The sequence below is a fragment of the Eretmochelys imbricata genome, chromosome 3, assembly GCF_965152235.1.
Source record: "Eretmochelys imbricata isolate rEreImb1 chromosome 3, rEreImb1.hap1, whole genome shotgun sequence".
NCBI lineage: Eukaryota > Metazoa > Chordata > Testudines > Cheloniidae > Eretmochelys > Eretmochelys imbricata.
This window is the reverse complement of record NC_135574.1, coordinates 98,269,799-98,296,873: the sequence shown is the minus strand read 5'-3', so window position 1 is coordinate 98,296,873 and position 27,075 is coordinate 98,269,799. Positions and strand designations below refer to the sequence as shown.

Here is a 27,075-nt window from a genome sequence, read left to right as displayed (position 1 = left end):
CCGCGTGTCTGCAGCAGGAGGCGCTGGCGGGCCCCGCTCTGGCGGCGCCTGTGCTCCGGGCCGGAGTCCCACATTCCCTGTGCCCGGCGCTGGGAGCCGGAGGGGTTGACGTGCGCGCGCGGCTCCTCCCTCCCCTCTCGCAGAGCGGCAGCAAAGTAACTCTGGAGTTACGGGGAGCAGCCGCTGCCGAGCGTGGAAGCGCCGGGCTGGTGCTGCCCTCGGGGTGGTTCGGGGGCGGGCCCGAGGGCCGCGGAGGAGGAGGCGGTGGCTGCAGCTGGGTGAGGGGTTCCGGGCGAGCCCTGCCCGCGGAGCGTGCCGCTCGGGGCCAGCCCGCCTCTCTTCCCCAAACTTCTCCAAACTCGCCATGGAGCCGGGAGCCGGAGCCGCCGCCTGGCTGCCGCTGCTCGTCCTGCTGGCCGGCCCGTCGCCGGCCCAGCTCGGAACAGCCCGAGCCCAGTTCGCGGCAGGTAAGTGGCCCCGCGGGCGGTGGGGTTCTCCGGGAAAAGAGCCCGCGCTGCCCGCTACAGCTCGGCGCCCACCAGGTGCGGAGGCGCCGGCCACGGGTGCACTGTTGTGCTGGGGGAGGAGGGGGTGTGGGGTCCCGCTCCGGCCCGGGCTGCTTCTCCCAGAGCTTGGAGCAGCAGGAGGGGAGCTGGAGCTCAGGTAAGGAGGCGCCCCGGGCGGGTAAGGAGGTGGCTTCCCCCGGGCAGAGCTGGCGGCAGCGGCACTCGCCGGGCCGCGGCGCCCTGGAGGGGGCATTGTCGCGGGGTTCTCCCGCCGGAGCTGCGGGGCTCGCAGGGATTGGGCGTTCGAGCCCGGCTCGGTGCGGGACCGCCAGCGCTCGCCTCCAGTAGCTTCCTTCCTCCTAGGCGCGGGGATGAGGGGGGGCCTGGCCCCCCACGCTCCGCACCCCGAAAAGGCGGGGGGGGGCTCTCCGTGTCCGAGGGGATCTCACCGGCCTGCGCCTCCTTGCTGCGGGGCTTGGAGAGCGAGCGAGCGAGCGACGTGGGCATGTAAATGCCTCGTCAACTCTCTCCCTCTCCTCTAGCCAGTTTCCCAGGTAGCGTTTGTGCCGGAGCTTGTTGCCGCTCCCATTGTTCGTGGAACTTTCTCCTCTCCGGCCCCGGCGCTGGGGGAATAGCTCCCTATGTTTTGGGCATTGGTGTAGTATGGTTTATTTCCGATCGGGCGCCTTCTCTACACACAGCACGGGATCTGGGACGTAAAAGCAAATCAAACCGAAGTTTTCTGCGGTGGGCTGGCCTCCCAATCGCCTCCAAGAAGTGTTTTATTAGGAAGGGGTGGAAAAACCCAGCTGCAACTCTCAACTCTGGAACGCGAAGCGGTGGCGGCGTGTATTTGGCTGGGTGGTAATAATCCCAGTTTTAACATAGCCTTAACCACCCCCCCCCCCGGCCAATCTCCCTCCCCCCTTCCAAGTGAGGGAGGGGGCTGCCAAAACACATTGGGCCGTCGCAGTCTGATTTTTTTAAGCAAACAAGCTGCTCCCCAAGTCAGGCTGATTTCTTCTTTCCCCTTGCACTTCGGTTGCCTATACGCGTTGGGACAACTTTCCGAAGCGCTGTTGGTTTCTGCTGTCCGGTCCTCTGTGCGGTGGCAACCCTTATAGTTTACCTGGTAAATAAGAGGAGGGGTCTGGGTCCGCGCTCTGCTGTCAGACTAGGAACTTTCCTGACCAAGCTCCCACCTCCGCATGCAACCACTTGAATGGTGACTTCCGCTCGGGGTTCGTTTGCTTTTGCAGAAGAGGTAGTCAAAACGATGAAACCGTGGAAGAGTTCACGTTTCAGAGGAGTGTATAGATTTTTGCTGTTCTTAGGATAACTGAAGCAAGTTTACAGCACCACCACCACCACCACAATGAAAACATGTGGGGATTGCCCAGTTTAAAAAACAAAACAACACCAGAAGGGGGGTGCGGGTGGGGAAACCCAACCAGGGAGTTGTAACCATTTCAGATGGCTCAAAAGTGAGAGGGGGCAAATATTCAGGTGGCAGCACAGGCACTCTATGAGGTGCAGTCAAGCAAAGATGATGAAATACAGCATACAGAATAAAAGAGGTTCTGACCATGGTAGACAAGGAGTGATATAAGTGGAATGCAATTGCTGTGTTTAGAGTGTGGTCAGTTAGTAGTATAACAGTAAATGTGCTACATGCCTTTCTACTGTAGGATGGAAATCGCATTTTGGGCTGGTTTCTTCATATGAAGCATTACATATGAGAATAGTACAGAAGAGTCTTTGCCCCCCCCCCTCCCCCCCCGTCAGGCGCATGAGTTTGAAAAGATGTTTGGGCCCTATCTTATTGGGACCTTAGTTGATCGAAAATTTGAACTAGAATGTGGCTGTGATTGAAGGTATATGTATGTATTCATGAGAATTTGAAATACTGTTGTCATTGCAGCTGAAGTGTAAAATTTTAATTGTAAGAGAATAGTGTTGTTCTGTTCTCCTGAATACATTTCTTCTTCTTCGTTAGAAGATTTGAACCTTGAAATTTTCTTTTAATCAAGAAAGATAAGGTGATGATGGAAGTTGTGCTGATCTGCGCGGCTTACGTGTCCTATGTGACTGACTTGGAGGTGTATAATAATTTAATATATGCTTATAGAATTGTTAGCAAAGGTAAACATTATGTATTGTGTGGTAAAGGTCTTCACTGGGGAAAAGAAAAGAGGAATACAAGATGTGCAGCACTTGCTCTCCTTACAGTTGATATTACAGGGATGGCTAAAGTATTACGCTAAGGCAGAAAATACCTTTATGTATGCATCATACTATAGAAATTAGGCTGATGATTTGGCTATGGCAATATGAAATAACACTGACTTGACAGTGTCATATCAATGTACCATATATTATATATATATATATAGAGAGAGAGAGAGAGAGAGAGAGAGATATTTCTGCTTCAAGACCCTTGCTTTCACAAGCTTGTATATTTACATAGACGTGTGGTCACTTGTGTGTCCTAGGCTCCCATGATATTTCATGTCTTAGAACATGTCATGAAACCGTTTTGGTATTTAACGGAGACCAAAAAAAGTTATGTCAGTACCTTAAAATTTACAGTGAGTAGAAGAATGTAGGATTCTGACAGTAGGTAAAGCCTGAGTGAGTTGAAGAACCGAATCTGTAGGAAGACATGGGATTAATTTATTTCAGTAGTTTTTTCAGTAGCTAATGCATTCACTTTTTAATGCTAAGCATAGGATGTGCTGATGTATTGTACTGATCAGAACTCCATCAATTAGAAGCCTGTTCAGTCAGACTCTTTTAAAGCTTAGAAGAAAAATAGCATGTTCTGACAACATCAGCTACAGAATATGGAAGTTTAAGATTCTGTGTTTATGCATCATAATCGAGACACTTGTGGCTGAAAAGTCATGTTAAATTACCTTGTCCATCCACCTGTCAGTGCAGAGTTGTTCCCTACTATGTGTTTCCTGATGTTTAGTCTAGTTATGAATGTCCCAGATTTAGTAAAGAAAGCTGTATACACTTATTCTTTCACTATCACAAGCCAATCCCTGCAGCCCTTAATTATTTCTGTTCTCTGAATTCTCTTCAGAATCCTGACATCTTTCTTGTATCAAAGGGTTTAAAAGTATATGCAATACACAAGGTGAGGGTGTGCCCCTGCCATATGGAGAGGGACCTTCTCTCTAGCCCACGATGAGATGCCTCTGTGCATACAGCCAAAGACGCATCCTCTTAGCTGCTGACTAGCACCCCAAAGTTTTTTAGTAGCATTACTTCTTTCTGAGTACATTCCTTTGACTGATTCCTGCTCCCCTCCTCATGTATTAGCCTGCCGTTTTCCAAGTTAAAAGCTCATTTTAATTCCACTCCAGCTTCCTTTGTATTTGTATTCATCTTCTCCAACTCATAAGAATTTAAAACAATGTTACTATTCATCCTTTCTTCCTGGTTATTAATACAGATGTTGACTCAATTTGGGTCTGCTACCAATATCTGCAGTACCCCCACTGACATCTGTACAACATATCAGTCAAAATGATATTTTCTTTTGTTTTGAGTCCTTCACACAGTTTTCAATCTATGAACAGTGGCCAGATCCAAGACAGTTTAAGTTAATATTCAGGTTGGATTGTGTGATGTGCTATGTTACAGGCTTGGCCAAACTGTGGCCCACAGTCTTGTTAAATGTATCCCTCCTCCAAATGGGTTTTGTGATGCCTGCACTCCCTCCCTATGTATTCTATGAAAGCACAGGGAAAGGAGGTGAGGCAGAGCAAGTTAAGAGAAATGCAGGAAAAAATGAGAACAGCAAAGAAAAAAGAGCAAGATGAATTTTGAAAGGAAATAGCTACAGATGAAAATTTTCTCTGGCATATAATCCCCAGCCCCATCATACATAGATGACACGTGGTAGGTGTTTAATTTTTTTCTTTGCAATGGTGCAGGCAGAAGCGTTTTTAACATTTTCTGCCCCTTAGTATACTGTTGCTTTATGCTGCCGCTGCTTTTCATCCTTCTTGTTTTTTAAGATGTAATGGAACGTGGGCATTCAACTTGGTATATGCCTGTCACACTCTGGGCTAAAACATTCTGACATTGCCTGAAGTTCACAGAAGTCTAGCTATTTCAGATACAGCACATGCTTCAGTCTATGATTTTTGCAGTTGAATAAGGAACTGATCAATTTTACAATTTGTTCATTATAAATAGATGCTTCTTAATGGTATTAAATAATAGCAGTTAGACTTCTTAAATTTTGAAAAAACAAAATAAATTTTTTTACTGGCTTTCATCCAGCTTTAATAGCAATATTATTATATTGCCTGAGATGACATCCATTACAACAGTTTATAATTTTATTTTATGTTAAATACAACACACTAGACTAAAATTCTTAAAGATGGATCAGCCTCATATGCCTAAAGCTCTGAAATTTAAAATTTTATCTCACAGAACATGTTTTTAAATAGGGATAATTAAAACAACTTAAACATAAGGTCCTTGTATTTTAAAAGGTCAAGGCTTTGTAAAATATATTACAAATTTAAGGAATGAACCTGAAAACTTTACATGGCAGTAGTCTCTACAAATTGGGGCTCTCTGGATGAGCAAAGGCTAAATGTATAAGGATTGCAAGATTAGGCCCTTGATTAATATGTTCATTTAAAGTTTAATAGAATTTCTTTCTCAAAGAAAGAACTTTACTATCTTTGAAATCTGATATAGTAGAGCAATACAAGTGTTATTTCTTTTATAAGGAATTTATAATAATCTAAGAGCTAACCTTGATATAGGGAAACATACCAAAATCTTTAGCCAGGCTTACTAAAATGAAATTATTAATATTTCATGTTTATCTCATTGTATAAAAGGTTTAGGCAGTTACTAAAATATTAAAAATAATATTAGATTAGGAATTAAAAAGGTTTTTGAAACTGAGTGACCCCTCTAGTATTAAAGCAGCTAAAGTCTGGTTGGTATTTTCTTACTGATTATGTTCAAAGTTGTGTGTAGCATACAGTCAAATTTTATATATACGCAGTCTGTGTGTGCATATAACATTTTAAAGAAGATTAAGATTTAAAAAAATATTTAAAAAACTGATAAACTGCTTTGGTGATAGTTAAAGCCATGTTGTCACAGAATATATTAGCATTCTCCTTTGTATGTTGGTATCTCTTGTACAGCGTGGGCAAACTTTTTGGCCTGAGGGCCACATCGGTGTTGGAAAACTATATGGAGGGCTGGGCAGGGAAGGCTGTGCCTCCCCAAACAGCCTGGCCCCCCCCTCCACTTCCCACCCCCTGACTGCCCCCTCAGAACCCTAGACCCATCCAACCCCCCCATTCCTTGTCCCCTGACTGCCCCCTCCTGGGACCCCACCCCTTACCAACCCCCCCTGTCTCCTGACTGCTCCGCCTCCTGACAGCACTCCCCAGGATTCCCATGCCTATCCAATGCCCCCTATCCCCTGACTGCCCCTCCAAAACCTCTGCCCCATCGAACTGCCCTCTGCTCCCTGTCCCCTGACTGCCCCCCGAGATCCCCTGCCCCTTATCCAACCTCCCCCCCCCCCTTACCATGCTGCTCAGAGCAGCAGGAGCTCGCAGCCCGGCCAGAGCCAGTCACGCTGCCCAGCAGGAGCGGTGGGCCAGAGCGTGGGTGGCGCGGTGCACTGAGGTTGCGGGGAAGTGGGAACAGCCGGGGAGCGGCTGGGAGCTCAGGGGCTGGGCAGGACGGTCCTGCGGGCGGTAGTTTGCCCACCTCTGCTCTTGTATGTGGGCTTGTTAATCCAAGGCCCCAATCTTGCATAATTATTTGCAGTAGTGGGGCCAGAATTAATGGACAAACTATTACAATTGTGAGATGTGGATTAAGTTCCAGAGTGCAGTTTGTGTAAACCAGACATTAGTGATACTTAACAGTTAGTTTCCATCTAGTAAAACTTTAGATACCATCTGAAATAATGGTGTTGCTTTACTATTTGTGGTGCATGCTTTTTTCATTAACATAGGTCGTGTGAACTGGTGGGTGGGCAGAAAATGAGGCATATAACATTAAAGAATAATTCTGGTTGTAAACCTTGTCACAGAAACTGTATTTCATTGATCAACTGTATAGCTCAAAACACATTCTTGCTGCTCCTATGTTGTACACCTTGTTTGGTGGTGAGCAGGAAGGTAGAATTATTTTCTCTGTTACTGTACATTCAGACTATAGTGTATATGACTTTGAAGAACTATTAAAATGCTGTTGAAATAATAACATAGAATAAGCAATTTTATACAAATGCCTGAGAATAAAAAACATGTTACAATTAGGGTCGCTAATTTTGGTTGGATATATTCCTGGAGGTTTCATCACATGACACAATCTTTAATTCCTGGAGATTCCAGGACAAAACTGGAGGGTTGGCAACACTAGCTGCAATGTTTCCTAAAATAATAGGCTCTTTATGCTTGCACAGCAGCAATATTGTGTTAGAGACCAAAGTTTATAGTTCTAGTTAAACAATACCACGCCCCCTTCCCCCCTGCCAGGTTGCTTGTTGAATATTTATTTAATCATTTCTTTATGTGGGTGCTGAGCAATTCAGTAGACTCTTAAAGTAAGTAATTTTTTTTGAATTGTGGAGGGTAAGGTCACAGTTGACTATTGTGAGGATTGTTGACACACTTAAGGAGTTCCATTTACTTTGTTTAGCACTTGGCAGGTAGTTGTGCAATTCAGTTGCTTTTGTTTGTTCAGGATGGGGGTGGGTTGGGAAAATCAATGTAAAATTTTAGGGCACTGACACCATGGATCGGTTTGTATCTGAAGGAACAGTCATGTTTTTTTGTTTTGCCTTTTGTTCTTGAAATTAATTTCCACAAAAATTCTAGGTGTGTTTTTCTTAACGAATCTCTAAGTGTGTTTAAATGGTCCATTTGCTCTTCTGTCTGTTTCCATGGTCAAATCCCTGTCTGTGAGTCAAGATTTTGTCTTACTTTCAAGAATTCACCAGCAGTTCTAAAATATTGAATAGATTCAAAGATACAGACCAATGAAAACAAGAAAATTCAGTAAAAAGCTGCCCATCTCCCGCCTGGCAGCAGTATGCAGAGTCGAGAATACATTGAGGTTGTTCCTCAGCTCTCTTTGTATTTAATTGCAACCTCATATGACCCCCAGCTGTGTAATTCTGCCTTTGGCCAATTTGCAGGATTGGGACCATTATACTACATATTAAGGGTGAAATCCCTATATTTTAAGAGTGAGATTCTTCATTTCAGTAACTGCTGTCCCAAATGTAAAAGTTATTTTAGTGAGAGTCTTGGTTTATTGGCTGTCATGTTTTTAAATCAAAACAAATACTTTCCAGAATCAGTGAGAGGTTTTATCCAGCGAAACAAAGAAAAAACCCTCAATTTTTATAGACTCAGAAAGTATGCATCAAAACTTTTTAATTTTGTATTGTTTTCTGGGAACACACATTAGTTTTTACACTTAAAAACTGTTTTAAATCTCATCTGAGAGAGATAGAATATATTGATTTACAGCTGTTCTACACGCCTTGAGAGCGGATTTTTTTTTATGGGTTTGGTTGACATAATACCATGACAGTGCATATTGGCATAGCCATAACACTGTTTTGTCAGTGAAGTAATTGAGTGACATATTTATGGCACGATTATACTATCGAGCTTGGATCTAAGCTTGCTATCATGGAAAGACTACATTCTTGGTAGTAAGTGGCTGCAGGATTGAGCCCTTAAAGATGTGAATTTGTAAGCCTGTGGTTTAATACTGCTTCAGTTCCCAGAAAATCATACGATTGTCTAGATTAATTGAAAAACGCAATATTTTCACACTCTCCCAACTGTCTCACTTTGGGTACTTATGAATTAGGCCTTTGTTTTAAAGCCAGATTTTCTCTTCTGTAATTTAATGGTTGCATATTCATGTTATTTTTACTGTACATTAAAGACGATATTTACACTGACTGGTTGAGTTGTATGCTTTGTGTATGTATGTGTGAAATATAGATATCACTCTCCCTTACTGTAATAACAAAGCAAAACCATACTGCTGGCTTTGAAGATAACTAGCTGGCAGAGAAAAATGCCCTGACAAAACAAATTTGATTCTAATTAAAATAACTTCTAACAGCTTCTGATAAATTATGTCCTTTGTGGAGTGGAAACACTTAATTTTATAAATGTTTTAGCTTTTAATTATGATTATTGCTAAGTAGCATTTCCATGTATTATTTTTTCTATAGTTTTTAGTAGCTTGGCTTAAAATACCTATTGACTTTAAGTGCTTACATCATCCTAGGTTATACAGAAGCTGGGAGTGTGCTAGCATGCTAAAAATGGCAGTGTGGCCACAGCGACTCAGGCTAGTCAGCTGAGCACAAACCTGAACGACCCTGTGGATAAATACTCATGTGGCTAGCCCATGCTGCTGTCTATGCCACTGTAGTCACATTGCTATTTTTAGCATACTGACTGAAGCAGAGCTAGCATCTGTCTACCTGCACTAGGGAGCAAGCTCCCAGCTACTGTGTACACATACCTTACAGTTGATAAGCACAAATGCCTTAATACTTGAATGTTTCACTCGGTGGTTCCTGATGTCCCATGAAGAGTGGCAAGTGAAAATTACAAAAACTGGGTAATTTTCATTCTGTATTTATTGGTGGTAACAGAACAATTCTTCCACTTTTAACAGCTTGTCATTTGGTATCTTTCAGGCTTTGCATGGTGATTGGGGGATTAAAATCAGAATGGGGGACTAGATGTATCTTTGCAATTCTTGAGGCTTCCTCCTGATACTGTCTCTGTGACTAAATGTGGGAGAGCACAGTTGAATTTCTTTCTCACCCTCTTATATAATGCAGGGGTAAGTCTTTGTGATTTTTAGCAGTGAGACAGCAGTCAATACTTAGTAGAAGGGCAAGTCGTCAAAACCTAGTAATGTAAAGTAGAGAAGGCAATTTTATATTTTGTACAATTGCTAAACTTCAGTTTCCCTTGAAAGCACAATTTCTGTATTTTCTCTATTTTCCTTCCTGTGGAGGAGGGCTTCTTCAGAGTGGCATGTTGAGAGATGAATATAGCCTTGTTGTAAGTGACCTGCAAATAAATATATATATAATAGACTTCTGCCTCTTTAGTGCTTTATAAATGAAAAGGGCCTGAAAGATGTGGGTCTATTTGTTCCTCTCTGCTTGTGTGTGTTTTTTTTTTTTTTAACCTTTAGAAACACAAGGAACGTCAACTTTGATCTTCCCAGGTTTTGCTGGAGGACTTCTGAAGGGCCTTGGAAGATAAATATTGTTAATTCTTGCCCCTTAAGTGAAGGGAGAAGGTGTTGAGTCATAGATGTCCTTTCTCTGAACGGTTAGTCACTGAAGTTAAGCAGGTATTAAATGGCAAAGAAATAAAAATAATTAATCCACAGTTAAAGTTGCTTGGTGATAGTTCATGCCCTTCCAGAACATGAAGTACAGCAAAACTCAAATTTATGAAAACCAGGAAATACAGAATTCAGGAACATGTCCTTGTAATGTTACCTCTGCTTTCCCAGAGCAGGCAGTAAGTACTGGGAATTATCTACATGTACTGCAGCTGCATTCAGGGTGTGAACTGGTGCTTACTGAATGGTGGAGGCAGTGGGTGGAACAGGTAGCTAGAGATTTGTTTGTTCACTGAAGAGATGGGGATTAGCTTGATGAGCCAGAGCTGTGATTATGATGTGAAGAGATCAGGGTTTGTAGTGCCCAGTACATGTCTGAGTAAAGGAAAGGGAGCATGAGTATCTTGACACGCTATTGCAAAATTGTACAGGTTGTCTCTGTACCAAGGTATGGGGGAGGTGGGTTTTTTTTTTTTTTACCACCATAATTAGATCAGTAATGACTTGGGATATGAGAGAAGTCTCTGGGTTTCATAATGGGTAAGAGAAAGTATAGGTTTAGGTGGTATTCTGTGAGTTAGTGTGAAGAGTTATTAAATTTCCAAAACGTGGTGTTTTGTCATGAAAGTAGACTAGGGGCAGGTCTATAGTTAAAATGCTGCAGCAAAGATTCTATCTACACCAATGGGAGGGCTTCTCCCATTAGCACAGCTACTTCACATCCCCAAGAGGCAGTAGCTATGTCGACAGAGAATTCTCTCATCAGCCTTGTGCTGTCTACACTGGAGATTAGGTCAGTTTAACTACATTGCTCAGGGATGTGAATTTTTAACACCCCTGAGCAACAAAGTTATACATACCTAATTTCCTAGTGTACACCTGGCCTAAGTGGTTGAGTATAGGGTAGGTTTAGGTTGCATCTTTTCTTTACAGTGCAAATGCAGAGTGAAAGTATGGGTGTTTTGGAGCTCTCAGAGAGGGCAGAGTTAGGGTTGTGTGGGCGTGTACTTTAACCTTGTGTTTCCTGGTTTTCACAAGTTTGAATGGCGTAGTTCTGGAAGGGCATGAACTATTGCTGGGCAACCTTAACTCTAGACTGTAGGTCTATTGTGAGCAAGGGCATGAAAAAATGAGAAAAGCATGAATTTACAGGAGCCTTGTCAATATGTAAAAGATGTAGCGAGTTGAAAAGAAATAGGATAGTAAACTTGTGATAACTTGCAGCTGTGGTTTAGCATGTAATTCAGCACGTGAACAGCTCATGATCTAGATGGGGATTGGCTACAAAAACTGGTAGACCAACTGTAAAGTGTGTGATACGATGTATTAAGTGTAAGCATGTGTATAAGCTGATTCATGATTATGTACATTGAATGTGTGGCACATCTATACGCACCCCCACACTTGAGTCTGATTAATTCATTGGAGCTTTCCTGTATGCCAAATTAAAAAACCTGAGTGACCAAATCTGGAGTTGAACTGAGTTCTTGGGAAGCTGATGGGAAAGAGGTCTCGGAGGAAATCCCAAAGTAGGGGAATGAAGTTTTTTGCCATTTTAATTTTATAGCTCTTTGAGCAGACAGAAAAATTGGTGTTGGTACGAGGTGGTGGTCGCTGAGGTAGTAGTAATCATCATGTACGTGTGCAGTTCAGACACTCCTGTGGTAAAGTAATACCTACCTCTTACATAGCCTTTTTCATCCGTAGATTTCAAGAAGACAAACATCATTCCCCATCTGTACAAAGAGAAAATAAGGCATAGAGAGGTGAAGTGACTTGGCCAAAGTCATTCAGAGGGCTAGTGGCAAAGTCATTCAGTGGGAATAGAGCTAGGTTTTCTGAGTTCCATTCACTGTTCTCTCTAGTGAGCCCCACAGTTGCTATGTGATTCTCTGGTTTCTTTTAGGCTAGATGGGACCTGAATTTCTGATGTAAAAAAACAAGTCCAAGGGGAAAAAATCCCTTTGAAAGGAAATCCTCCAGAATAAACCTGAACAAACCTTTTAGCCTTTCCTTATATAGTTTAAAGAAGCAAAAAGGCACAAGCTTAACTTTTTTTTTGTCCCCTGCTACACATTACGTTATATTGGTAGTCCATCCTAAATTGTACCAGGAACAGAATTGGTGGTTATGCACAAAACTACAAACTAGGGCCTCAATTCTTACGTACATGAGTAGTTGGGTGTGGGGTGGTGGTTGAGCTCAGTAGGACTACTCGTATTAAGTTATTCACTGGCAGGATCAGGACATAGCTGTTTTGCCATTCAAACATCTTTCAGTTTTTTTTTAGTCTAAAAGATGACTCTGTTTTCAAAGCAAGGAACAACTGCTTTAGTTGTGGATGAAAACAAAGCTCTTTTAATGGCATAACCATTGGATTGCTGAATGGGTTGAAACAAAGCTCAGTCTGAAAGGGAACATAATTTCCTTTGTTAAAATGATATCCTAGAATATCAGGGTTGGAAGGGACCTCAGGAGGTCTCTAGTCCAACCCCCTGCTCAAAGTAGGACTAATCCCCAACTAAATCATCCCAACCAGAGCTTTGTCAAGCCTGACCTTAAAAACCTCTAGGGATGGAGATTCCATTACCTTAGGTAACCCATTCCAGTGCTTCACCACCTTCCTAGTGAAAACGTTTTTCCTAATATCCAACCTAAACCTCCCCCACTGCAACTTGAGGCCATTACTCCTTGTTCTATAGTTAGACTGGTGCAATATCGGTAATATATGGTGAAGACAAAAGGGAAGGAGAATTCCTTTGGTTACAAGTTTACTATTTAAGCCCTGGATAAGAACTTGGCAATGGCTAGTATTTTTTAGTTTTGGTGGTGAATGTCAAAAGCAATTTAAATCAATAAATACATTCAGGTTGTTTAGCCTGTTTGTTTTTTCTTTGGCAAAGATATTGGGTTAAGCCTTTATGGTATCTTGCATGAGTGGGGGAGAAGATACCACGTACTACTTAAAGAGTTGATTATTCTCTACCTTGAAACATTGCTTTGAAGTCCTCCTATATACACGTGGGCTAAGGACTAGATGGGATTTTTTTTCAGGGCCTGTTCACAACTCTCCATGAGGTCATGCTTGAGGTATGAACTGCTTTCATATTCACAGTCCCTCCAAGTAATGAGTCAGACTCCACAACTGGCTTGTATGTCCAGTGGTTGCATAACAGCGTTAGGCAGCTGGGTCAGTTTATACACCATTTAAACCACATTCAAGCATATGTACTTAACTGGTTTTTTGGTATTCCATACTTCAGCTCTTTCCTCTATGTCAGTGTGTTGCATTTCTGCGGCTGTGTCTACACTATAGAGTTTGCAGAGGCAGAGCTGTACGATCTCTCATATAGCCACTCTATGCTGACAGGAAAGCTCTCCTGTTGACATAATTAAACCACCCCCAATGAGCAGCGGTAGCTATGTCTGTAGGCCTCTCTCACCGACATAGCACTGTGCACACTACCACTTATGCTGGTATAATTTGTGTTGCTCATGGGTGTGGTTTTTTCACACTTCTGAGTGACATAAATTTTGCTGACATAAGTCATAGTGTAGACATGGTCTAATTAAAGCTACATTTCTTCTGGTGGTTTATTTGCATTTCTCTCAATTGTGGAATAAGGAATTGTGTAGAGTGATCAGTAAGTCTTTAGGGGTAATTATCACAGAATGCCCATTTAGAGTAGAGAGAGAGTGCCCACGTGTGTGTTATAAGCATTCAAGTTATCCGTAAATTGACAGAAATGTTAAAATCTAGAGTTTGTGGCTTATGGGCTACATGATGATCCTATGAATCTGAGAGAATAGAATATATAATTATTAATGGCATTTGTGGACCTTAGAAATACTGAAATAATCAGATATATGGCTGTGCACAATAATAGTATCCAGATGCTAACTATAAACATTTCATCACTGACTGCTGAGTACAGAAATGAAAACAATAAGTATTAGGTTTTATTTGTGTTTCAAAAGTCCATATTTCATGGAAAGTAAAATATGGCAAAATACTTTCTTACAAGTATATTGTCTTTCCTTCTCTTCGTTACTTACCCAAGAAAAGCATCCTAAGATAAACTGTGAAGGTCAGCATAATTCTGTGACAATAAAAGTTAATATGATTAGAAAAATATTTAAAATGGAACAATGTGCATGATGCATTGAGCGGATAAATCTGTGTTTGAGTATGAAGCAATCAGCTTCAGTACTGATGACTAAGAAGCTTTAGGCAATCAAGAATTGAGGAAAATACTACAAAAAACCCCCCTCTGATTTAATTAGCTTATACTGATGGTCCCTGGAGGATCCAGCAAGTAGTGAATGAAATTGGTAAATGTTTAGTTATTTTCTAGAAGAATATCCTGATTTGTGTTGCGGCTTTATCAGAGTGCTGGTGCTGATTACATAATAGATATTTAATTTATAGTTTTGGCTAAATAGAAATCTCCATGCACCTACATGTATAAAGTTGTAATAAAGTAACATAACAAAATTGTAACATGAAAAAAATTCAAAGCATTATTTTGACTGAGTACTTTGAACCCTGGGAAAAATAGGAATGTCTTATTTTGACTCATAACGAAGGGTTGTTTAAGCATAAATAGAAAAAAGTTGGGGAGCGGGAGAGGGTGTGCAAAATGCCTAGCACACTGGGGGCCCAAAACCTCTGTGTGTGTGTGTGTGTGTGTGTGTACATATATATATATATACATATAAATAAAAAATAATAATAATAATAATGCGTTTGTCACAGAGAGTAACTAATTATTATGCAAAAAGTCATGGAGTCAAGCTATTTTGAACAAAATATCTCATTTTTTAATAGAAATTATTTAAAACCATTTAAAATCCCCGTTCACTCTCCCCTGTTCCTCCACACTGGGCATACATTGCCTTGTAAAATATCACTCAGCAGAGGACTAGCTGGGATCACAACTCATGTTAAAGTAGCACTCTTGCTTATATTTATGTAAATAAAACTGAAAGGGGTTTGGAGAAGAGAGAATCTGGAATTATAAAGGTGAAGGAGGATGAGACTGAATCCTGAAAATGTACTACAAAGGTCTTGAGGTAATCAATTGGGTTTTCGTCCCTAAAGCACCAGTGACTAATAAGACTAAAGATTTTAAAGGTGGACTGCAAAAGCAAAAACCAACATAACTTACATTTGGGCCTGTTACTGCTCCTTTATGACATAAAAAGATGGTTGAGTACTTTTTTCCTGCCTATTTTTAATATATCAAATAGCTCGTGTCATATTACTGTGATTGTCATCTGACTCAGTGCTCTAGAGTCCAAGGAAAAAAAAAGACTCAGAATTTCTCAGTTATGAAGTAGAATTTCTCAGTTATGAAAATATACCTTTTTTAGATGGTGATGATTTTCTATATGTGCATTTCGAAAGTACCTAATATCTCATCTAGTTGACTCTTATCTCTCTTTTTAGCAATATAAATTTTAAGTGTTGGCTATAGATGTTAAATTGTATGTAGATATTAAATTGTAGATTTTTAGTTTATAAACAGGCCCAGCAGCTATTTGAGGGATATATGTTTTATACATGGGAAGATATTCAAATACAATATTTTTTTCAGTTATCCCTGGAGTATTTCTATTTCCTCTAACATGTGGTCGGTACTTTCCTGTAAGTAGTGGAGCAATTTGTTCTTAGACACAAAGTTTACTAATTTTGGCACATGGGAGGAAACCTGAGATTCCTGTAATAGCAGAGAGAGAAAAAGTGCATATGAACAGTTGGTTAATTGTTACCCAATAGCCATTTTAAGAAAAAGATAGAAGGGTTACACTAGCCATAAACAGAGGTTTTAGAGACAGGCTGAACTGCTGCAAAATGTAGAGTGGCTTGGCAAATTGGTAATCACAAGGACCGTGTGTCGGATGGAAATACATGATGTAATTACATGAACTATTAGTCTAGTGCATGCAGAACAAATTATGTAATGTGTAACTTTCATATTGTTTCATAAAGTTTTTCAAAAGTATGGAGGCTTGGAAAATCCAGTTACCCTGGTTGAGTAGAAAATGGTCCCTCGAACTTGCTCCCAGTCTCCTTCCCTCTTCTGCCCCCATAAAAAAAGCTGCAACACAAACTTTCCAAAGACAAAACAAAGTTAAACTGATGGAGTGTCATCTGCAGACTTAGGAGGACAGAAAACTCCAGGGCCTCTGTTGTTGTTTGGTTTTGTAAGCTTTTGTAAGCTACTGCAGAGTGAAAACTGAAAAGTATTTTCTGTTTTCACTGTTACTAACCAGAACTAGAGCTCGCAAAATTGGGATTTCCTGTTCATGAGTAATTTTGAGGGGAAAAAAATTGGAAACACACACATTTTCCAAAATTCAATATGTTCCCTGGGACCTGGGCAGCTGTTCACTGAAATTGACAAGAATCATGTAAACTTTAGTCAGATGCTACCAGGATACCCCACCCTTGTTGTGGTAGCCCTCATGGTAGGGCTGTCCTGGAGCAATGGACCTTGGAAGCCCATTTCAAGACTTCTGGTCTCCCAGCTCCATGGCAAGGAACTTGAGAACACTGACTTGAGCGGTGGAGGTGGGAGTTGAGTCCTGGTTAGAACCGTGAATTCTAGGGCTTCAGGCTCCCCAACAGCCTGCCAGGAGGCCAAAGAGGTTTCCACTGGAGCCATGCCTAGGATTAGGTGACAGTTCTTTGAACCTGAGATGCATCCTCAAAACATTTCAGGTTTGATGTACAGCATTTTCCAGTTAAACTCTTTCACTGGAATGGTCCCAACCAACTCCATTCAGAACATTGTCAGTTTCACTACTGTCCATAATCAGGTCAATTTTCTGTGATTTGGAAAAGCTAGGAATAACAGCCAGTGGGGGTACTGGAACAACTTACTGTGGAGGAAGATGCAAAAATCAAAGTAACAAAGGAAACGTTTTTTAGTAGGTAGAAAGATGAGGGGAGGGGTAGAGTTGCTCCTAAATAGTGGGTGTGTCCATTTTGTTTATATCGATCTGTGCCTGTTAGGTTTAAGTCCTCTGGCTACTAGATGTCTAGTAAAATTGTCCAGTTCAGGCTGGAGGTGAGAGGGAGATCCTAAGTTTTAAAAAAAGTACCGTGTGTGGTATAGATTAGGGGGTCCCTCATTCTGTAGTGAAGTCCTGGCTTCCCTTTCAGTTAAAGGTGTGAGAAAAAAGTTCACTGATGAGAAACAAAAAGCAAATACATGCACTGAGGTTTCTATCTTCCATGCTTCCCTCCCCCAACGAGTCAATCCTGCGGCCTTTGTGTGAATTGTCCCTTTCCTGGCTGCTGCCCCACTTTGGATATCTCTCCCTGCCCACTGCAGATGCACATAAACTCTCTGCTGAGGGTTTCTCTCTTCCTCCCTTGGAGATTCTCTATCTTGGGGTTGGTGGTCGGGGAGGACGGTGTCGGTGTGGAGAAGTAGCCTCTTCCCTGAATCATGTGCTGTAAGGTCAGCTGTGGTGGGAGCAGGAAGATGGAGGAAAGCTGGAATGAAGCTTCTTTCATCCCAGTGGTGGCAGGGACATGGGTAAAGAAGTCGGTGGAAGATGAGGTCCCCTCATGCAGGGTTTGGTGGTGATGACAATGGGTGAGGGAGGCTGGAAAGGAGCCTCCTCTGAGCCGGGAGTCAGAAGGCAATGTGGTGCTGCCACCAATGACTGCAGGGGCACAGCAACGGGGGGCAGCCCCCGTTACCCCGTATTGGCCCCGACTGGAGGACGGGCCAAATTTGAGTAGCATTGCAACCTGCTGCACGGGGTTGCAATGCCACTCAAATTTGGGGCAGCCAGGTAGATAATCTCAGGCCCGCTCCTTAGCAAAGTTCTGGTTGTGCCCTGTGTAGTTGTATTGAGAGCTCCTGCTTGGGAAAGAGGGAATCTGTTCCCTGTGTGGAATCAGACATGAGCTGTTGCCTGCCTCCATTTTGGCCCTGGGTCCCTGCTAGCCCCATTTGGCTGAAGCAGACGGACTGCTGTGGGCTGGACACCTTTGAACATTTCAACAGGGATGGAGGGCCAAATCTGGATGGTGGGTTTATGTTTGACACCCCAGGAATAGAGAGAGGTTTTGTCGTGGTGAAATGGGAGGAGAGAGAAAATGTAGGGAAAATAAAGAAGAAATGAACACAAGACAATTCAGGAAAGATGTGATATGATTATGATGGCTTAGGAAGAGAGGCTGTTCCAGATCCTTTAAAATTACTTGTTTGTTTATGTATGTATTAAAAACACCTTGTAAATTACACATATGGCTATCTATGCAACTTCGTATTCCTGTTTGTCCTACTAACTGTCCCCATTTTAGTACTCCCTTCCGTCTCCACTCAGCTGTTTCCTTTTGATCTTATTTACACTGTAAGCACTTGGAACAGGGGCTGTGATTTTTTTTATGTACAGGGCCCAGCACACAGGGAACCTGATTAGGACTGCTGTGTGCTTCCATAACAGTCAATAATAATAATAGCATTGATCTGAAGAAGGACAGTGATTCCCCTAGCATCGCATCTCTGCCCACTTCACTCTCTGCCAAATCTTGTTATTGGGAACAGAGGAGAAGGCTACAGTAGCTGAGACCAGATGTGACCGAGGCCAATTTTTGTATTTTTTTTTTAAAATGGCCCCAAGTACTGTAAAATTTAAGTGAATTACAGACTTTGATATATGTATCCTTACAACACCCTTTTAAGTTAGAAGTGCTCTTATCCCCATTTTACAGATGGGAAACTGAGGCATAGAGAGGCTACATGACTTGCTCATGCAGGAAGTCAGTGGCAGATCTGCATTCCATTTCCTGCTCTTCCATGTCCCAGGCTAGCATGCTAACTACCGAACCTTCCTCCCTTAATGAACAAGTAAAATAAGAGTCCATGTGAAATGGGGCTATGCAAAACTTAAGTCCAGCATAGAAAGCTGATCCACATATATAAAGTGAGCATTATCAGAGTCCAGGATAAATAGTGTCTGTGCTAATAAGACCTACCTGTACCATATCAAGTTTAAAAGAAATAGAAGTGGATGCAGACCAAGCCAATAGTAATATATCAAACTTTTAAAAGGAGGAGGAGGGAGGGGGAATGAATTCAGTGAGATAAATGTAGAGGAACACATTCAACTGGAAATAAGTGTATAAATTGCAGGAAATTAGAATTAAAACAAGAATTGACTGGAGGAGTTGAGCCAAGGAATCTACAGAGATGTCCACCCCATGGAGATTAATATCACACTATATACGAAGACTGTGATCTGGAAATTAGATTAAAACAAGAATTGACCGGAAGAGGAGGATGAGCCATTGCATCTTCACAGAGATGTGCACCCCCATGGAGATTAATATCACATAGAATATAGGAAATCTGGTTTGGAAAGGAGATAAAGAATCATTAACCAGAAAAGGGGATGATCCTATAGCACTTGCATAGTAAACAGGCTTTACTTTCTTTCAAAGTAAAGGCTACTACTGTGCCTTTTAAAATATATCCCCTCAAGGTAATTAGGGCTTGTTACTTTTAGCATGATTAAAAACAAAACTAGAATTGATTGTTTTATTAATGTTGCAAGGCAAATTCCTGGCACCTTCCCTTTTAATATTGAATCCTTTTTCTTGATGCTGTAAGTAATGAGACATTTGCAGACCCAGTTAAGTTCGAAATCCTTTTCTTAAGCAGTGAAAGATCAATACCATTATTAAACAAATGTGCCAAACAATTTTTTGCCTTCATTTTATAAACATGTCTTGAAAGCATAGAGGTGTTTCAGAAATTAGAATACCTGTGGGAAAAATGTATATGACTTCCTAAGTTCTTCATCCACCTGTAAAAAAAGCACCAGAAACCTAAGTTCTGAATGTATTCGATCATATCTAAAATTTAAATGTTACATATCAATAATATCTCTCTTTCTAGAAAGATTACAATATTGCTCTGTATGCTTAGGCTTAATTTTGCTAAATCTTTGTTCTACTCAGACGTGTCACCCATTATACTTTGTTACACTGGGCATGTCCACACTGCAATTAAAAATCTGAGGATGGCCCGTGCCAGCTGACTTGGGCTCATGGGGCTCAGGCTGTGGGGCTGTTTAATTGCAGTGTAGATGCCTGGGCTCAGGCTGATGCCCGGGCTCTAGTACGCTGAAAGATGGGAGGGTCCCAGACTCAGGCTTCAGCCCAAGCCTGAATATTTACAGCCCAATTAAACAGCCCTGTTAACCTGAGTCATCCAGCATGGGCCAGCTGCTGGTATCTAATTCCAGTGTAGACATACCCACTAAAAAGAAAAGGAGTACTTGTGGCACCTTAGAGACTAACAAATGTATTTGAGCATAAGCTTTCGTGAGCTACATCTCACTTCATTGGATGCATTCAGTGGAAAATACAGTGGGGAGATTTATATACATAGAGAACATGAAACAATGGGTGTTACCATACACACTGTAACAAGAATGATCACTTAAGGTGAGCTATTACCAGCAGGAGAGCGGGGCAGGGCGGGGGGAACCTTTTGCAGTGATAATCAAGGTGGGCCATTTCCAGCAGTTGACAAGAATGTCTGAGAAACAGTGGGGAGTGTAGGGGGGAAATAAACATGGGGAAATAGTTTCACCCATTGTTTCATGTTCTCTATGTATATAAATCTCCCCACTGTATTTTCCACTGAATGCATCCGATGAAATGAGCTGTAGCTCACGAAAGCTTATGCTCAAATAAATTTGTTAGTATTACGCAAAGTAAAACTATTTCCCCATGTTTATTACCTTTTCCCCTTGGACTTTATTGCTGCCACCACCAAGCGTCTAACAAATATATAACAGGAAGAGAGCCCGCTTGGAAACTTATTTCCCCCCCAAATCCTCCCAAACCCTACACCCCCTTTCCTGGAGAAGGCTTGATAAAAATCCTCACCAATTTGCGTAGGTGAAATCCAAACCTTTGGATCTTAAGAACAATGAAAGACCCAAACCTTTGGATCTTAAGAACAATGAAAAAGCAATCCGGTTCTTAAAAGAAGAACTTTAACTGAAGAAAAACTAAAAGAATCACCTCTGTAAAATCAGGATGGTAAATACCTTACAGGATAATCAGATTCAAAACGTAGAGAATCCCTCTAGGCAAAACCTTAAGTTACAAAAAGACACAAAAACAGGAATATACATTCCATTCAGCACAACTTATTTTATCAGCCATTTAAACAAAACAGAATGTAATGCATATCTAACTAGATTGCTTATTAGCCCTTTACAGGAGTTCTGACCTGCATTCCTGCTCTGGTCCCAGCTAAAGCACGCACGCAGATGGAGAGAACTTTCGTTTCTATTCCCCCTCCCCCCCCCAGCTTTGAAAGTATCTTGTCTCCTCATTGGTCATTTTGGTCAGGTGCCAGTGAGGTTATCCTAGCTTCTTAACCGTTTACAGGTGAAAGGGTTTTTCCTCTGGCTAGGAGGGATTTAAAGGTGTTTACCCTTCCCTTTATATTTGTGACAGGGACACTCAGGATTTTAGGACTAATTAACTAAAGGTGTAAAGTTAAAGCACATTTAGTCTGAATGTATGCTCTCATTCAGAAGTCAAGTGGCTGTAGTTCACTTTAGCTTAATGCCCCTTCAAAGGGGTTACTTAATTCGTTTTAATTTTTTGGTATCCATGTGGAGATTAAGTCTAGTTTGAGCCATTTCTGTGGCTGTATTTTCTCTGAGGTGATTATATAAAGACATCAACATGTAAACAAGTGTATGGGGGAGAGCTAAGCTAAAGAATACTTTTGCATGTGATAACTTCCCAAAATTTAACTTAACTTACATCTTATATTAAGACCAACTGTTGGAATTCTTCTTCAGAAGAACAATTTCATTCTAATGGTATTTTCTGCATTAACTATTTAGAAGCAGATGATGATGAATATAAAAGAAAATAAAAATGTTGCAGCTATATTCCAGAATATATGTTTGGGTGACTCTGAACAAGGCCACCACTACTATTTGTATTTTGTGGCCTAGTGTACCCGGGTCTCCTTTAATGCTCTGTAACTCGTAAGTGTAGCCAAGCCCTAAGTCAACATTAGGGACTTCCACTGGAACAGCTATGTCAGTAAGGGATCACAACTGACTGACTAGCATAGCTCTGATACCAGAAGTCCCTAGTGTGTGATATACAGCTCTGCAAGGGGAAGATTTTAATCAGCACCAGTCCTTTCTAATAAGGCCAATAAACTTAATATTCATTTTGCTCTGTGCTTTGAATCCTTTTTCAAAATATTAGACCTATTATGTCTTGTAGATTAGAACACGTACGCTTTTTTAAGCATTGTCTTGAACTGCTGGGAAAATGCTTAACTTTAATTAGTGTTCCCTGCATTCTTTCATTTCATCGAATTCTTCAGATGCAGGCAACCCTGTTCAGAAAAGAATTTTGGCTAGTCCTGTAGCAGTTGGAGTAAACGCTGTGGTTTCTAGTTTAAACTTCTCTTCACATTCCTAAGGAAGTCTCTCTCATTCTTGGTTTATTTAAAAAAAAAATCCAACAAAAACCTTTCAAGACAATCTTTCAAGCACAGTATTAAGACTTACAACGCACTAGAGAAAACTGAATTGGTTAGCATAGTTCTAAGTTAATTCAGTTTAATTCACTGTAGTTTTGTGTGTATGCATACCGTGTCAAGTACTTTTTGTTTGAATTGGTGTAGCAGCTATACGTGCTGCCTGAATGAGATGTTTAACACTGCCGACAGTACAAGATGGAAGGAAAAACCTGAGGAGGAAATCATGTTTAAGTACATAACCAGTTGCCATATGATACCAATCTTTAAATTCCTTGAGCCAGATTAGTATGATTTGGTTTATTCTTGCAAACAGGAGCCTTGGGGCTCTCTTCATTGTCAAGTGGTACATTGAATTCACAGTTCACTATTTAGCCTTATGTGTTATGTATATTACATACTTTCAGCTGAACACATAGAGGAAAAACATCAGAAGTGTGAAGATGTTGTGTTTTCAGGCAAAGTTGTGGGAAGAGGCTCTTAATGTGCTCAATGTGGTAATTTACAGAGCAGTTTGCTGTTGAATGGAAAAATTTAAAAACAAAATACTATTTAGAAACCATCCTGCCTATATGTAATTATTTCCGTTTTATTACTGGGGACAGTAACAAAACAAGATACCTTTTAGGCTTCATATTCTTATTACTTGAAATTGTAATGCCTGTTTCATGTAAGTTTGTTGCTATGGAAATTATTGCATATGAATTGGGAAAATAAGCACCAGAATCAGATCAACTTTTTAAAATAACCTTCCTTTATCTACACATAAGCCCTGGTTCATGCAAAATGTCCATAGTAAAATGTGTTTGTGGATAAAATGCTTTCCACACGTTTCTATGAGAAAATAGATTCCTATGGTGTATATTATTTGTATTTAAAACATTTATTTTGTATTCTGATTCTTGAGCCTTTTCCCCATTGCTTTTACTATTGAAAGCAAAAAACTAACTGGCACCTTATCTCAGAGTTTTGCTCACCAAGTGGGAGAGTGCAGGGAGCCTAAACCACTGACTTCCACAGAATTTAAGCTTCCCTTAAAGTGTGTCTGGGGGGCACTTCCATGCTTCTTGGTTGTGAAAGTAATTTCATGAATGTGAACTGAATATACGCTGGTGGAATATTGTCTTCCTAAGTCTGTACTGAGAGAGCCTCAGTGGTTCTGCTACTTGGCAAAGCTATAAGCAGCAGTATGAAATAACTAAGGGCTTGTCTACACTGGCAATTTACAGCGCTGCAACTTTCTGGCTCAGAGGTGTGAAAAAACACCCCACTGAGTGCAGGAAGTTTCAGCGCTGTAAAACGCCAGTGTAGACCATGCACCAGCACTGGGAGACGCGCTGGTAGCTATGCCCCTCGTGGAGGTGCGACCACACAAGGCATATTAAAGCTGTGGCAATGCTTTAGGGTTGTCAGTATAGACTAGCCCTAACTGTGGTTAGTTTCACAGCTGCTCTTCAGAACCTTTTGGGCAAAAATGACATGCTTTTTGACAGTTTCAGTTTAATGCTGCTGTTGTTTGGGAATGCTATAAGTAGCAGCAGCAGGAGGCAGGCGCTAGTGTTGTTAGTGGGGAGGACTTCTCAAACAGCAGCTGTGGGTTAGCTAGGATAGCAGAGACCTTTCTCTCTTCCCTGCCTCTTTCCCTCACTCTGCCAGAGCAACTATGAGACTGGAGGACACCCAGCTTCCCTTTGAAGAAGCCTTGAGCCTGAAGACTGAAAGCTCCTTCTTGATTTCTAGTGGTGGATGAGAGTAGAGTTGAATTTATAAGATTGCTAGTATCCAGAGGCTAATATGAAAGCCTGAGCCAGGCAAGGCCCAGGGATAGTATCCAAATACAAATCCCAGCATTCTCTACTCCTCACTGTCTGGTGGATGGGCACCAGGCTTGTCTTAAATGATTGATCCTGGAGACTAGTAGGTTTAGTGCTCTCAATTAGTAGAAGCCCATAGTAAATTTCTTGGTTTACCATCTCTTTATGCTTGATAGTATTTTGAATACTCCTTTTAAATGTAATCCTATTTAACCTCAGAACTCCAATAAATTTGTACTTTTAAAATGACTGTGTCCTCTGCCTCCCTACCAAATTGTTTTCCTAACACCCTAGTCTTAGGGTAAGTCTTCACTGCAGTTAGCTTGGGCCCTTACATGGGATTAACCCCGCTCCTGTTCACACACAAACTTCTCTCACCAGAGTCTGGTGGTGCTTATAAACTGGGCTAGCTGTTTCGTCAGGGGCTGTAGCTAAAAACCCATATTCTGCTTTCAACTGGGTTGGCAACCACCCACTTTGCAGTGGGGACACAGGCTAAACCACTTGAGTGATGATAGTTTTCCAGTGCCCCCAATGCCTTCCAACAGTTCCTCCCATGTGCTCAGGACAGACCCATTGTATCGCAATTCACTGGGGAAGAAGTGAAGCACAAAGAACCATGGGATATGCCCCCCAGAAGTCCTATGACTCACATGGGTGAGTGAGGCATCCATGGGGACACACTAACTAAAATGTGGCTGCTCACATCTGGCCTAGACTGACCCAGTTGCCAATCACCCAAATTAATGCTGCAGGCGAAGGTGTCCTAAACCCTGTGTTACACCCACTGTGGCCTCTTTTTCACAGTTTATTGATGCCCCTTCTCAATTGGTCAGAAAGGTTGCTGTTGAACAGTTTGAGGCTTTCTTATTGTACTAAGAACACTACAAATACAACACTGCTAGCTTTTTTCTGTCAATGAAATACAAGGTCAGTGTCCGGAATTTGATTGTCCAATTTTGGATACTTTATTTAACTATAGTAAGACAGTCTGCTAATTTTACTGGGAAATTTACCGGGAATCTTTTACTAAGGAGAGCATACCTGCCAAAATTTAAACCATGGAAGAAAGTGTTCTTGTCACAGCATAAAGGATTGTCTTCACTAGAGATTTTAACCTTGAATTGATTGTCAGGAACACCTTTCTAAAGGCTAGTCTGGACACTCCTCAAATGTCTGTTCCAGGACACAAACATTTGTATTTCCCCCCCTTGTATTTTTTCTGTATTGCCAGAAAAAAAGCTTGGGGAATGTCCACAATAGCCCTTATTAAGGAGATAATTGGCAATCAAAGAACGTGATATGGTAACAATACTGTGGCTATGTCTTCATTGCAAAAAGGATGTGTCTTTCAACACTGACATAGGCCTTGTGTTCGGTATGAAACAAGGTGTGTACCTAACTCAAGTTAGCTGATTTGAGGTAAAATCCTAGTGAAGACAAGAGTTTGTAGTAGGTTGAGATAAAAATTCTTGAGGAGCGTAGGCTTTAACTCAATCTGATAGATTACGTGAAAACTAGAGACTGCCTTGTCTTCATTAGGATTTTACCTCACGTTAGCTAACTCTAATTCAGAAAATACTTTTTTTCATAGCGAAGACAAGTCTACAGCTTGTGTTTGTACCTCGACCTTAACCAGCTAACACGTTAAAACTACAACTGCCTTTCCTGCACTAGGATTTTAGCGTGTGTGTTAACACATGTTGAAAACACTTTTCCTTTTGTGGACATGACCTAAAAAAGGGTGGGAATGGGTGGGTGTATTTGTGTGTGTGAGAGAGAGTGAGAAAGTCTTTGGCTACATCTACACTATGAGCTAGGGGTACAAATACCCTGCTTGCGTACACGTACTGGTGCTAGCTCTCATTGAGCTGGCAGGAGTATAAATAGCAACATAGCTGCAGGGGCACAAGTAGTAGCAGCAGAGGTGTGGCTGAGCCATGCAGAGTACAAACCTACCTGAAACCCTTGGAACCTCTGCTGCCGCTACCCGTGCTGCTGTGATTACACTGCTGTTTATGCTTGTGCCAGCTTAATGAGAGCTAGCTTCAGTATGTGTACACATGCGGGGTATTTGCCCCCCCTAGCTTGTAGAGTAGATGTAGCCTTGCAGTGATCGTCCTGAATGGACAGAAATGGTTAGACAGCTAGGGAGAGGGAGCCAGTCTGTTACTGACATCATCATTTTTATGCTGAGAGACTTGGAAAGGGCAGCTTAAAAAAAACCAGTTAAATGAAATAATTTTATTTTTACAGAAGATCATTTCATGGGAGGCCTCTGACAACATAAATGCTTTGTAAAGGCTAACAGTGTGATTTCTATCTGGGAATTTAGGGCTATAATAAATAATAGGTGCGTATACAAATGTTACCCATTTTTTGTATGTTCTAAGATGAAAAGAAGAAAATACAGGTTAATATTTGCATAGACCACTGAAAGTGCCAGCTAATTGGAATAAATTTTCCTAATTACATGCTTCAGTTGTAGTTATATAGCTGGTATTTAGTATTGGTTGGCAATAAAGATGCAAGTGATCAATGTCTATTATCTGATTATTATTCTTTTTATTGTGGCTCAGAGACTCTGTTGTCTGAATTCTTGGTCCTACAAATATTATATAGAGGCACAGACTGCTTTTTCTAATCATTCTTCAATTTTTATGGGTTTCATGTACATTGTCTGGCATAGATACAAACCAGATTACAATTACAGTATTTCTGACCAATTTGTTTTTTTTCTTGTGGGAGGAGAAAGCAGGGGGTAATATTTTGGGTGATAAGGAGCCAAAGTCTATTAGTTGTATCGTA

General features: G+C 41.3%; 1 protein-coding gene across 1 annotated transcript in view; it reads left to right on the top strand.

Annotated features, from left to right (window-relative positions):
• The first annotated feature begins 364 nt into the window (after positions 1 to 364).
• Positions 365 to 27,075, top strand: part of PTPRK (protein tyrosine phosphatase receptor type K) — a 590,849-nt gene continuing 564,138 nt past the window's right edge. Inside the window, exon 1 of the mRNA XM_077811738.1 lies at positions 365 to 467. Coding sequence (XP_077667864.1) covers positions 365 to 467 — 103 coding nt within the window. The remainder of the gene's footprint in view (positions 468 to 27,075) is intronic.